General features: G+C 43.6%; 1 protein-coding gene and 1 non-coding gene across 12 annotated transcripts in view; both read left to right on the top strand.

Moving 5' to 3' along the window:
- Positions 1 to 13,420, top strand: part of PUM1 (pumilio RNA binding family member 1) — a 123,593-nt gene extending 110,173 nt beyond the window's left edge. For all 11 annotated transcript variants that reach the window (XM_050932299.1, XM_050932291.1, XM_050932296.1 and 8 more), the window contains 4 exons: positions 915 to 1,040; positions 2,473 to 2,594; positions 4,335 to 4,527; positions 11,651 to 13,420. In XM_050932299.1, the coding sequence (XP_050788256.1) occupies positions 915 to 1,040; positions 2,473 to 2,594; positions 4,335 to 4,527; positions 11,651 to 11,782 (573 nt within the window). In that variant the 3' untranslated portion in view covers positions 11,783 to 13,420. The remainder of the gene's footprint in view (positions 1 to 914; positions 1,041 to 2,472; positions 2,595 to 4,334; positions 4,528 to 11,650) is intronic.
- LOC127039317 (small nucleolar RNA SNORD103/SNORD85) lies at positions 5,099 to 5,184 on the top strand. Its single transcript, XR_007770948.1, has one exon. It is a non-coding gene; the product is annotated as a small nucleolar RNA SNORD103/SNORD85 (small nucleolar RNA).
- Positions 13,421 to 14,087: the final 667 nt, after the last annotated feature.

Genomic DNA, 14,087 nt, shown 5'->3' with positions numbered 1-14,087 from the left:
GGCTCAGATAGAGTAGCGGCTTTGTGTTATAATTGGTTTTAAACAGCTGAAGAGAATATATTGCTTTAAATAACAAGGTGAGCAGGAGTGCTAGAATGAGTAGGGAGGTGAGTTCTTCCCAGTTCATTCTGATACTTTGGGAAAGGAGAAGATTCTTTGACACCTGGTATCCCTACAATGAAATGGTAAGGTAGTGAAATAAACCCTGAGAGTTGAGGAAATTCAGTTATCAGTGTGTTTTATTATGTGTCCTCAGTTCTAATTGAAGGATAGAATGTACTTCACCCTCTACTAAGCTTTTTTCCTGCCACTTCTTTGAGCGACTTCTTACATAATTTTCAGCATGTAACTGTAGTTGATAACCAACATAAAGTATCTCTGCAGCTAAAGCAGAAAGTTATAAAACAGTCTCTATAACAACAACACCCAGCTCCTTGTAAAGCGCTTTACAAGGAAGGTTAATATCATTTATCCCCATTTTACGAAAGGGGAAACTAAGGCACAGACGTGGCTTGCCCAAAGCCACCCAGCAAGCCAGTGGTGCAAGGCTGTTGCCCATTACTGGAACTCTGCGGGGGGGCCCCTCAGAGGCTGACACCTGTCACAGGAACCCTGGGGCTGAAGCAGAAAATGTCCTGGAGGTCTCTGGAAGTCATGGATTCTGTGACATAAATGTAGCCTTACTACTTACACAGTGTGGCCTGGTAGATAGAGCAATAAAGTGGGACTCAGAAGACCTGAGCACTAGGAATCATTCAGTCATAATTTTGGTTACGTATGTGGAACAGATTCAGTGACTACGATGGTGCTATTTTTACCATCGCTTTTCTATTCAATTATAATGAATGCTTAAGCTTCAAAAAGTGGGAGGAATAGAAGTGTTTCCTGTACTGACTTGTATCTATTGAATGCAGGTATTCGCATTATCTACACATCCATATGGCTGTCGTGTGATTCAGCGGATCCTCGAGCATTGTCTGCCTGAGCAGACTCTTCCCATCTTGGAGGAGCTTCATCAACACACCGAACAACTTGTGCAGGTAGTGGGCAGGAGTTGGGAGCGAGGTTGCTGCACAGCCTGTTCTAGTTACCGCTCTGTATTATGGAAATTCCTGGATTTGGGGCTCTGACATGGCCAGTGCTGTACAGACGTACAGCCCCTTCCTCAGAGAGCTAACGGTCTCTAACTAGGGACAAGATGTAATGAGGTGTAGCCCACAACCAGGGGAGGACGGAGAAGACAAGAGTGGCAGCATTAAAGGAACCCAAGATTGCAAGTATTTTAATCTAAGGGTATGTCTAGACCAGTGGTTCTCAACCAGGGGTGCACAGAGGTCTTCCAGGGGTACATCAACTCATTTAGAGATTTGCCTAGTTTTACAGCAGGCTACGTAAAAAGCACTAGTGAAGTCAGTACAAACTAAAATTTCATACAGACAGTGACTTGTATGTACTGCTCCATATGCTATACACTGCAGTGTAAGTACAATGTTAATACTGAAATAGATTTATTTTTATTATTATGTGGTAAAAATTAGAAAATGAGCAATTTTTCAGTACTAGTGTGCTGTGACACTTCTGTATTTTTATGTCTGATTTTGTAAGCAAGTCGCTTTTTAAGGGAGGTGAAACTTGGGGGGTACTCAAGACAAATCAGACTCCTGAAAGGGGTGCAGTCGTCTGGAAAGGTTGAGAGCCCCTGGTCTAGACAATATGTGGAAGAGTGGTTCTCCGCATGCGTAGACAGACATGCACTAGTTGTGCTCAGGCTAGCATGCTAAAATAGCAGTGTAGCTGAGGCAGCAGGAACAGCAGTTCAGGCTAGCCTCCTGAGTACATACCTAGGGAGTCAGGGGCATTTGTACTCAGGGGACTAGTCTGTCACTATCCATGCTGCCTGCCAAAGCCATGTGCAGAGCTAGTGCATGTCTCCAACCCAGGCTGGGGAGCACCCTCCCAGCTGTATTGTAGATAGACCTTCTGTGTACACATTGGAAGCATCAAAGCTTTTTAAAAAGTGAAGAAAAGAAATGATTAACTCACTGGCAGGTCATACACCTAGCCACTCTCATTTCTCGTTGGGTGTTACAGTACGGGGAGAGAGTGTCTCAAGAAGCGATGTGAAGTGAGGACAGGGGATTGGCTCTGTGAACTGTCAGCGTTCTAGTGTAGGTGTTTCAGGATTCTAGAACTTGGAGGCTGAGGACATTTGAAATGGTTTCTTTCCATAAGCAGTTAGTATAATCAACATGCTTCATGCTCAAGAACCAATTATTTTGGATTCTAATTGGCACAGAGTTTTTTACATCATATTAAAATTTTAGAATGTGATCTTCTCTAGCAGTAGAAATATTGATTATATCATTTAAGCTAATTATGAGCTAATTAGTGTGTAGTTAAACTAAAGTTTACAGAACTGATTAGCACAGGGAGCTGGTTCAGTGTTAATGGTCTCTATACGCTTTGTTACAGGATCAATATGGGAACTATGTTATCCAGCATGTACTAGAACATGGTCGGCCTGAGGACAAAAGCAAGATTGTAGCAGAAATTAGAGGCAATGTGCTTGTGTTGAGTCAACATAAATTTGCCAGGTTTGCATTTGCTTAGTAAAGTCCAAATCCTATAAAAACACTGTTTTTCCTATATGTGCGAGCATGCCAGAAGATGGCAGCAGCAGTATAATGACAGTACTGTATAATGTATAATTCTCTGCTTAAAAATCAGCTATATGTGAATGGGAAAATTAAAAAAGCATTTGACCCCAGTTAGGTGGCTATCCGTTTATAGAAAGGAAGATTTTAACCAAGACAGCTCTTTTCAAGTGTCTTAACACTGCGCCTGGATTGGCTTGCTGGGGGCTCGCTCGAACAGCAGCCTAGAGCATTTCACTGCCGCTAGACTGCCTGGCTGGTCCCCGGGAGCTGGTTATTTTATTATAGAAATTCTTCCCTGCCTTATAACATCTTTTGCTGAAGAGTCTCAGTGCTTTGCATACACTAATTAAGCCTCTCCGCCCCTTGTGAGGAAAGTGTGAATTTATAACCATCTTATACATGGGGAAACTGAGGCACCTGGAGGTTACATGTCATGCCAGACACCAGACTGTGAGTGGGGAATAAAACCTAGGGGTCTTGATTCCCAGTTATCTGCTCTAACCAGTAGGCCACATTAGCTGCATTTGCAGAATCCTCTAGTGCCTGTTTCTAGCCTTTTAAATATATAGCATCTGAGCTTCTATAAGATTTTATTTTTCACCCTTTGTGAATGATTACATGGTACTTTGTAACGCTAACGAATGTTGTACTGGCAAGCATTGGGTAAAGTGTGGTCAGGTGCCAGGGAAACATCTTAACACAGTTATTCCAAATTGCTTCCTCCCTGGCTTGCCTTACTGTGGTATACTAACCATCTCCCATGCAGAGCGTTAATCAGTTCATTGTCTCCCCTGTGCAGTGCGCGAGAGTTGTGGCAAATCACTTAGTGATTTTGTGCTATGAACTCAGTTCCTCTAGAATAGAAGTTGAGACCAGCAAACCCTTTTCGCTTTTTCTATGTCATATTTGAAACTTGGCGTTCCAGAGATGACAGGCAATAGCAGACATGTCCCTTTCTATCAAACCACAGAGTAATGTATGGAAGGTGTTCACCCATGCTAAGATATCAAATCCCTCCCTTAGTTATCTTGCATTTCCCTGTTCTAACCTGGGATCTCCTTTCAGGTTGATACAGTGCTAAGAGGGACATGTTGAGGACAACTCAGATACCACTGTGATGGATGTGGTACAAGATAGACCTACACTTAAAATCTTACACTATAGGCTTTTAGACTAGGGATGGGATGCACAAGTTAATTTGGATGAAATAAGACCTGAGTTGATCCTTTGCTCAAATCTCTTATCAAATGCAAGGTTTGAAATGATGCAGTAAATATCCATTTTTGCATGTGCTTCTGTGCTTCCTAGTTTTGCTCAGGGTGTGGAAGAGCAGTTCTAGACAGACTGCTCTTGGATGTATGCATCTCAGCCCAAACCAGGAAGTCCTGGAAATCTTGCCCCACTCCTTGTTCTTGTGAGTTTTCCAGATCAAAATTATGTGGATGAACTTTTAAAGATTACTCTGTGTGAGCCTTTTGAGCTTGTTCCTTAAATAGAAGCCAAAAGTTCTTTGGTCAAGAATCCAAAATGTCATGCTGCTGAATTTCCAGACCAGCACTTCCTGGCTTTCCTAATGGCCGTTCTTGGTTAAAGACCCAAGATCTTCCCTCTGGGGTTGACTGGAAAGCTAAGTCTGGATATTGTGTGGTGACATACTACCACCTTCTTGTGTTGCAGCAACGTTGTGGAGAAATGTGTTACTCACGCCTCCCGCACGGAGCGGGCCATGCTCATTGATGAGGTGTGCACTATGAACGACGGCCCTCATAGTGCCTTATACACCATGATGAAAGATCAGTATGCCAATTACGTGGTACAGAAAATGATTGATGTGGCAGAACCAGCTCAGCGGAAGATTGTCATGCACAAGGTAAGCAGTTGCCACCAGTTGCTAACAATGGGCTTTGTGCTTTGGAATCATCATAGATTTTGGAGTGTGTAGCACGAAGATCTAAGTGGGTGGAACTTAAACCTCTTCAGAGAGCAATCTGTCAGTCAGGTTGTCAAGCACTGAGTTTTCGTTGGGTTACACTCTAATACAAATTCATTAATCTGTGGCAGTAAGAATGAGAAATTCCTCCTGATAAAGCTGATATTTAGTGAGCTGTGCATGGTGCTGATCCTGGCACTTTCAAAAATCTTGAGTTAGGAGGCAGTCCTGAGATCCTAAAAATATTCCCTGAAAGCTGATATCTCAAGCCTATATCTATCTCTGTAGAGTGACTAATATTTGTCTCCTCCCAAGGACTGCCATTGCTTTCTCCCTCCTAGCAGGTACACCATTTACACACATGGCGGTAACACTCATCCAGCGTCTTTGCCAGTCTTTTCGGGCCTACTTACATACATGTGAACATGGGGATTTATAACAAAAGTGCTGATACAATTTGGGCTGTAACAAAGCCAGCTAGAGGTGTTGAAATTCAGGTACGTTTCAGAGGTCTGGCGATGATGACACACTTGCCCTCACTGAGAACGCTGTTCAATAATGAGAACCTCACCGTATACTCAGAGGAGCTGAGCCAGACTTCTAGAAACAGCTGAATCCAGAGCTGTTAACAGGAATTCTCAGGACAGTCACTGTATTTGTCATTTCATACTGAAGCATTACAGCAGCACCTTAAAGAGACTTCCTTTAAAACTTAATGTAACTATTATGTTATGGAGTGTATAGGCTTCATCTGTTTGGAGTATGCAGAATATACTGCATTAAAAAAGCTAGTGTCAGATTAAGAATTACTTTTAAACAAATGTAAGAACACCTTAGATTAATAAAATTTAAAACTCAATTTTGCTTCCTATCTTTAGTTGCACTGTTTGTGTTCCGCATTTTCTGAGCTTGGTGAGTTAACACATTAGTCACTTTTGTTTGTCAGTTTTGAATCTGTTTCAGATTCTCAGGCATTAGTATGCTGTTGCAGGGTTCGAGTTTACAAAGGTTGCAAGATTGTATTTGTTTTTGTTTTAAAAAGGAAACAATTTTTACCTTAAATATTGCAATGCTACCAACTTTGATTTCAGAATAATGAGATTTTAAAAATAATAATGTTGGGCTTTTTATTTGCTTTCTGTTTTTTAGAACCTTTAGCCGTTGTGGTGGTGGTTGAGTGGTTGCTCATGTGTATTCTACAATAGGTGTGTGTGCTCGCCATGTGCACTGGTGCCGGAAGTTTTTCCCCTAGCTGTACCTCTTGGGGAGCGCCCCAGCGACCCCTAGAGTGGCATCTCCATGGTGCAGTATAAGAGGCGCTGCCCACTCCCCTCCCCCCCCCAAGTTCCTTATTGCCGCCAGTGAAGATGCTTCAGAACCGCTCTGCTCCAGCTTTGCTATAGCTCATCCCCAAAACTGCTTGTCTGTTCAGTGTATGGTACCTGTAGTTAATTAGTTGTTTAGTTAGAGTGCCTGGGCCAGGGCATGCCCTGCGTCCCGGGCTTTAAGTTGTGCAACACTAAGGGGGGGAGGGATAGCTCAGTGGTTTGAGCATTGGCCTGCTAAGCCCAGAGTTGTGAGTTCAATCTCTGAGGGGGCCATTTAGAGATCTGGGGCAAAAATCTGTCTAGGGATTGGTCCTGTTTTGAACAGGGGGTTGGACTAGATGACCTCCTGAGGTCCCTTCCAACCCTGATATTCTATGATTATAAGTTGTAGGCGATCTGTGCCACTGAGTGATCCGCACACGGACTGTCTGAGCTGTTTGGGGAAACCTGTCTCAGCAATCACTGCAAGATTTGCAAGTCATTTAAGCCTCAGGCCAAGAGAGAAAGGGATATTAGGTTCCAGGCTATTCTGATGGAGTTGGCGCTGACCCCGGCTCCGACATGCCGCTCCGAGTTGGCACCAGGCACCGCAGTGTCAGTTTGTGGCAACCCTTTGGCGCCATTGACCAGTCGGCACCGCTCCCCGTCCATGGGGCATGTCAAGAAGGCTAGGAAAAGGCCTTCTTCGCTGCGGCACCGGAGTAAACCTGGGACAGAGGCTAGACCCATGTCGAGCAGTCCTCAGTCCCCACTGGCGTCTAGGCCTCTGACTCAAGTCAAGCGGAGTAGCCTGGCCTATTCAGAGCAGGCCTGTCCAGATGCCCTCCACACAGGAGGCCCTGCAAGCGGCCCAGGATGTTATGTCCATGCCAGCATCAGAAGCGCCACCGATGTTGGCCCCGTGCACCAGAGGCAAGCCGCCACTGGGATTTCTGCAGTTGCCCCCAGCTCAGTACTGGTCTCGGTCGAGGGAACATTCTTGACACCGTTCGCCGCCCAGCGTCCGTTCAGGACAAAGTCCACGTGGATCGCCCTTGACGCCCACCAGACTGTCTGGTTGGGTTCTGTCTGACCCGAGACTCTTGGCACCGCTCCTCCTCGAGGAACAAACACCCCAACAGGACTGAGGCAGATGTCACCAAAGGTCCTCATCTCGGAGGGGTTATTGCAGCCAGTCACTGTACGGACGTCGACGTCATTCCTGTTCAATGTCTCGCACCAGGACCCCGACACAGCACCGCCTCCGCAGCCCCAGGCATCGATCACTGACATCTCTCTGTCACGGGTCTGCCCATCGGAGCTGATCGTGGAACAGCTGTTACTGATGGTACCGATCCTCCATGTTAGGATTGCGGTCCTGTGGTTGGCATCTCTCCCAGCATCACTACTCCTAACACCGGCGCTCCATCCGGTCCGGGGACAGTGGCAGGTCATATGTAAGCCTGGCCTCCCTTTGTAGTCATCCATCGATGGACCAGGCCAGCCAGGCCAAACAACCGGCTCCGCCAGTGCCACAGTGGCACCGGGCACCGTGGCTGGCTCAATGGTACCAGTGGGCACCGTGGACCCCAACACAGCCCCCGGCGGGGGCTCACTCAGTGGCCAGAGCTTCAGAAGGACCATCAGCCTCCCTTTCCATACCTTCCAAGGAAGGAGTCAGTGGGACGTACATCCTCTGCACTGTCCCTGGAGACCGACCAGGTGGTGGACCCTCCGGTGCTAGTAGACATTCGAAGTACTGTACTGGCTGCCTGACCCTCCCCGGATGAGGCGATTATGGCCACATCTCCCTCCGTCCCGCAGGAGGACTTTAGTGCCTGCTAAGAGCTCTTAAAAAGGATGGCATCAAGCTTCGTCCTAGAAAGCAGGCAATCCTCCACGTGCCGAGCCTACTTGACAAAGTGGTTGCGGTTTTCCAGATGGGCGGGGTGTTTCCCCAGTGGCTGACCTGATCCAGCTTATTCTGGACTATCTCGTCCACCTTAGAGCCCAGGGCCTGGTGCCCTCGTCAGTCAAAGTGCACCTGACGGCCATGTCGGCCTTCCATCTGCCGGTGCAGGGCCACATGGTATTCTCCCATGCTATGATTAGCCGATTCCTTAAGGAGTGGATCATCTCTTCACGTATGTTAGGCCCCCTGTCCTGCAGTGGTGTTGGGCCCTCTCATGGGGCCCCCATTTGAACCACTAGCCACGTGTTCCTGGTCACACATCTGGTGAAAGGTGGCCTGCCTTGTTGCAATCACGTCAGCCAGGTGGGTCTCGGAGCTCGGGGCCCTGACCTCCGAGCCCCCATACATGGTGTTCCATAAGGATAAGGTCCAGCTCAGCCCACACCCTTCGTTCCTCCTGAAGGTGATCTCCACCTACCACATTGGTCAGGACATTTTTGTGCCGGTTCTCTGCCCCAAGCCCCACACGTCCAGTGAGGAGCGCTGTCTCCATGCTAGATGTGAGACAGGCTCTGGTTTTCTACCTGGAGCAGACTGAGCCGTTCAGAAAGTCCTCGCAACTGTTTATCGCCTCGGCCGAGGGCATGAAAGGTTGGCCGATTTCCACTCAGAGCCTCTCCAACTGGATCACCTCGTGCATCTGTACCTGTTGTGACCTGGCGGGAATCCCTCCGCCACCAGTTGTGAAGGCAGTCGACTCGGGACAGGCCGCGTCACCTGCCTTTTTGTCCCATGTCCCCATTCAGGACATTTGTGGGGCTGCCACGTGGTCTTCAGTTCACGTGTTCACCTCGCACTATGCAACCGTCTCCCAAACCAGGGAGGACGCCGGGTTCGGCAGGGCTGTTCTGCGTCCTGAGAGTTTATGAACTCCTCCCACCGCCAACAGATCTAGTTCGGAATCACCTATTGTGGAATATATGGGCAATCACTCGAGAAAGAAAAGACAGTTACCTTTTCCATAACTGGTCGTCTTCACGATGTGTTGCTCATGTCTATTCCACATCCCACCCTCCTTTCCTGCTGTCAGAGTTGTCTGGCAGGGAGGAACTGAGGGTCGGGGGGGGCACGCAGCTCCCCTTATACAGCACCATGGAGATGCCACTCCAGGGGTCGCTGGGGCGCTCTTCTACGGGAACTGCTAGGTGAACAACTTCTGGCACTGGTGCACATGGCCAGCACGCATACCTACTGTGGAATAGACATGAGCAACACATCTCGGAGAAGGCCAGTACGGAAAAAGTAACTGTCTATTTTCAAGCTTTTCTTTACATCCATAAGGGATATAAACTTGTTTTAAAAAAACTCCCCCTACATCTGAGATTTTCATACAATCACAAAACTGCAGGGCCTGGAGCTATATGAAAAACACCAATTATAGTTAGACTAATAATAAAATTATGAGAGCTGCTAACATGGGAATGAAAAATCTAAATGCTGGGATTTTCAGTGGAGCCCAGGGGAATCAGATACCAAATCCTAATGAAATTGAATTCCTTTACACTCCTTTGAGAATTGACGCTAGACGTTAGGTCATTTGACCAGCCAGTGTTCCTTTAAAATGAAAGGAGCATGTATGTAAATTGTACACCAAAATTGTATGGGCTTGTCTGCTTGGGGAAGTTAACTGGTATAGTTATGGTGGAATAAAAAAATTACAAGCAAAGGCTAAAATTCTGAACAAGGCTTAATTACTCTCTCCATCTTGGCAGTAGATAATCTGGAATACACCTCAACCCCGATATAACACGACCCAGAATAACACGCATTTGGATATAACGTGGTAAAGCAGCGCTCCGGGGGGCGGGGGGGGGGCTGCACGCTCTGGCAGATCAAAGCAAGTTCTGTGTAATTCGGTAAGAATTTTTGGCTGCCGAGGACAGCATTATATCGGGGTAGAGGTGTAATGGAATTTTATTCTGGAGGTGGTGGTTTATACTAGCATATAATTCTGCGATAGCTATGCTGTCACTGGGGGTGGGGTGGGGGGTGTTAGTACTTTGTGCTTCCTTCTGTCAAACCAGTTCCTTTCCTTTGATCAGAATAAGCAGCTAATTAGGTTTCTGTGTAACTATGTCATGGGCATATTAACATAGATTACATTTTAAAAAGCCATCTTCTGCTGGGCTCATTCAGAATAATAGACTTTGCTTGTAGGTTGTTTGTTTTAATGGGAGTTTTCTACAGCCAGTTTATTGATGTGATGCCATTATAATATAAAAACAAGAAATGAATTTTAATAAACAAGAAAATGGCCAAAAGATTAAACCATATACAATTACCAGATTTGATGGTGAAAACTCAGAGAAGTATCACGGATGCAGGCTGTTGAGGAATATGCCAAAAAGAAATACCATTGCAGAGTTAGCATGTTTTCTATAGCCTGTTTTCAGATTATCCAGTTGAACCTGCTTTGGAACTATTAGGGTGAGGAGGAGAAAGGCATAAAGGTTTGTGGTGATTACAAGACAGATTTATTGGATTCTTCAGGTTAAATGGGCTCAAATCAACTAGTGCCTGAATTAAAGGAAGAGAGGGTGGATTTGGGATTTACTGCCTTAGGAAAATGGAAAAATAATGTATTTTTCTTTCCCGGAGAGGAGAGGGAGAATGTATTTATGCATTAATTTTCAAATTATTTACTCACCATTCCTATAGTTTCAACCTTGAAATTAAAATATGACTGCTAGTTACATCGTTGAAGAAATACACAAGCAGTGTGAACCTTTCCCATGTATCGCTATCATGACTTGTCCTTGTCTTAGGACGTGTCTGTATAGAGAAGTTAAGTGGCAGAACTACAATGGTATAATTACATCAGCTAGGCCCCTGTGTGGATGCTCTATTTCAGAATAGTTCTGCCAGTCAGTTTCCCCATGAAGACAAGTCCCTCGTGAACGTTGGGATTAGAAATCAGATCAGACCTGTTCAGGAATTGTCCATCAGAATGATTTTCTAGTGGGAAATGCCCCTTCCACAAAATTGAAATTTTCCATCTGGAAAATTGAAACAGCAACTCCCAGTAGGACAGAAGTGAAATTGACTAGAGCCTTCCAGGTGAGGCTGAATGCCTCAATTCTCTACCTCCCTGGCTGTCGGCCTCCCAGCTTTGGCAGCCAGCAGTCCACCTGGAAGGCTCTTGTTGGTTTCACTTGGTCTTTAGAAAGCTGAAAAATTCCCATCTCTCGCAATGGGATTTTCCTGGAAATCCCTTGCCAGGAAAAACTTCACATTTTTGTCCTAAAGCAGCATGAAAAGACAAACTTTGTCTAAAATACAATGTTTTTCATGGGACGGGATTTCCATTTTCCAGTCACCTCTAAATCAAACTACCCTTAAACACAGGACACTGCCCACCTAAAAATAACGATTAGCAAAACTGCTTTCCGTTTTCCCTTGCTAAAGTCACTGCTTCACTTAAGTTACTGAACTATAAATGAAAATTAAACCAATAAGGTATTGAAATAGGGTTCGAACCTGTAGTCCATAAATCAGATGTTCCAAAGAAGGCTGGCAGAATACATAGGGCTGGCTCTCTTCCTTGTTTCCAATGGCTAAAGTTTATTAAAAGGCCACTAAAATACATTAAATACTTTCCTAATGTTACTTTTCCATATTGGCAATTGATCAATGGGAGGAGAGTTGTGGCTGAGTGAGGGGGAATGGGAGGGAAGGTGACTATTATAGTATAAGATTGTGTCCTCGAAGGAGTACAGAAATCTCTCGAGGCTAATGTGTATGTGGTTCTGGTTTCTAAGCTTCCATAAACTTTTTTGTCTCTTAGATCCGGCCTCACATTGCCACCCTGCGCAAGTACACCTATGGCAAGCACATTTTGGCCAAGCTGGAGAAATATTACATGAAAAATGGGGTTGACTTGGGGCCAATTTGTGGACCACCAAATGGTATCATTTGAGACAATGAATCTCAGAGAAACTCACTGGCCAACAGGCATTTAAAACCAGCAACCGACAATATTCCAATATACAGTTAGAAAATGTTTGATGGTTGCTAAACTACTAAAAATACAAACGAAAAATAAGCCTTTGTAAATTTCTTTAATTTTATTATGCATAACATGTACTAATTATTTTTTTTAATTAACTAATTGCCCTGCTGTTTTACTGGTGTATAGAATACTTGTACATAGGTATCAAATGTACATGGGAGGCCACATTTTTGTTCACTGTTGTATCTATATTCCAAATGTGGAAACTTTCAGGGTGGTTGGTTTGAAGAAAAAAAAAATGTTTTTAATTCATCCGCCTCGCAGGTGACTTTTTTGCAAATACCTGTTTTTCTCCTTTTATTCAAAACTCAGCAAGAAGTTTGAATTTTAGTTAAATGGCACAAAACCCGCATTTAACACTGTTTATAAATATTAAAAAAAAATTCAACTTGCTAAAGCTTCAGTTTAAAAAAATTTTTTAAGTTTTTGAAACTTTTTAATTGCTTTTTCTGGTTTTTTTATTTTTTTTTTTTTTGGAGTATAACATGCTAAAGAAGGTGGCTTAGCAGTCAGTTTCGAAAGAAAACATAAGCACCCAGGAAGTTTTTAAAGCAAGAAGGGCGGGTGTATTTGTTTACTGCCTACTCAGTTTGTTCTGTTAACACTGAAAGACAAAATTTTGATTATTTAGCATGAGGGAAAAAAAAAATTTCAACTCGGCTTTGGTCTTGCTTCTATAAATATATAGTGTATACTTGGTGTAGACTTTACATATATAAAAATTTGTAGTATTTTCTTGTTTTGATGTCTAATCTGTATCTATAATGTACCCTAGTAGTGGAACATACTTTTGATTGTACAATTGTACATTTGTAAACCTCTGTAATGTAAATGTGGAGAAGTTTGAATCAACATAAACCCGTTTTTTGGTAAGAAAAAAATTAGCAAAACCTGTGCATTTCAGTGTATATTCACACCTTTTATGGTCGTAGCATATAGTGTTGTATATTGTAAATTGTAATTTCAACCAGAAGTAAATTTTTTCTTTTGAAGGAAATGTTCTCTTTATACAGCCTAGTTAATGTTTAAAAAAAAAATGCTTGGTTTTATTTGTCACCTAGTCGAACAGTAGCGATCCTTTCTAAATGTTATACAGAATGATTCAGTTCAAAATAGTGTTTTTTTGAATCTTAAAAAAGTAATGTTTTGCTTCTTTTGTGACAGTAAAAAAAAGTGCAAAAGTACAGAATCCCCTAGTTTTCCTTACAATCAGAGTCCCCTTTCACCTTGTAAAGTGTGAATCACCTTCCCTTTTTGTACAGAAGATGAACTGTATTTTGCATTTTGTCTACTTGTAAGTGAATGTAACATACTGTCAATTTTCCTTGTTTGAATATAGAATTGTAACACTACACGGTGTACATTTACAGAGCCTTGTGTATATTTCCAATGAACTTTTTTGCAAGCACACTTGTAACCATATGTGTATAATTAACAAACCTGTGTATGCTTATGCCTGGGCGACTATTTTTTGTAACTCTTGTGTAGATTGTCTCTAAACAACGTGTGATCTTTATTTTGAAAAATACAGAACTTTGGAATCTGGGTTTGTGCTTTATTTGAACATTTTCAATATAGTGCCACCAGGACAAACTTTCTTATTGCCTTTGCCTCGTTCTTTCTGGTCTTAAGGATCTCTCTCAAAACAATTTTTAAAGGCTGATGCATTGGGTAAGAAATCCCTATGGATAGTAATTCCATGCTTGAATAATAAGAATATATTAGTAGGGATATGTTACAGACCACCTGAGTGGGATGATGATAGTGACTGTGAAATGCTCAGGGAGATTAGAGAGGCTATTAAAATAAAAAAAACTCAGTAATGGGGATTTCAACTATTCCCATATTGACTGGGTACATGTCACCTCAGGACGGGATGCAGAGATAAAGTTTCTTGACACCTTAAATAACTGCTGCTTGGAGCACTAGTCCCGGCACCCACCAGAGGAAAAGCAATTCTTGATTTAGTCCTAAGTGGAGCACAAGATCAGGTCCAAGAGGTGAATTAGCTGAACCGCTCGGTTATATTGACCATCATATAATTAATGTAACATCCCTGGGGCGGGGTAAACAGCCCAACACTAGCATTTTAGTTTCAGAAAGGAGAACTACACAAATGAGGAGGTTAGTTAAACAGACATTAAAACATACAGCACCAAAAGTGAAATCCCTGCAAGCTGCATGGAAACTTTTTAAAGACTCCATAATAGAG

The sequence above is a fragment of the Gopherus flavomarginatus genome, chromosome 22 (genome assembly GCF_025201925.1).
Source record: "Gopherus flavomarginatus isolate rGopFla2 chromosome 22, rGopFla2.mat.asm, whole genome shotgun sequence".
NCBI classification, from domain to species: Eukaryota; Metazoa; Chordata; order Testudines; family Testudinidae; genus Gopherus; species Gopherus flavomarginatus.
This window is presented reverse-complemented; position numbering and strand designations above follow the sequence as displayed.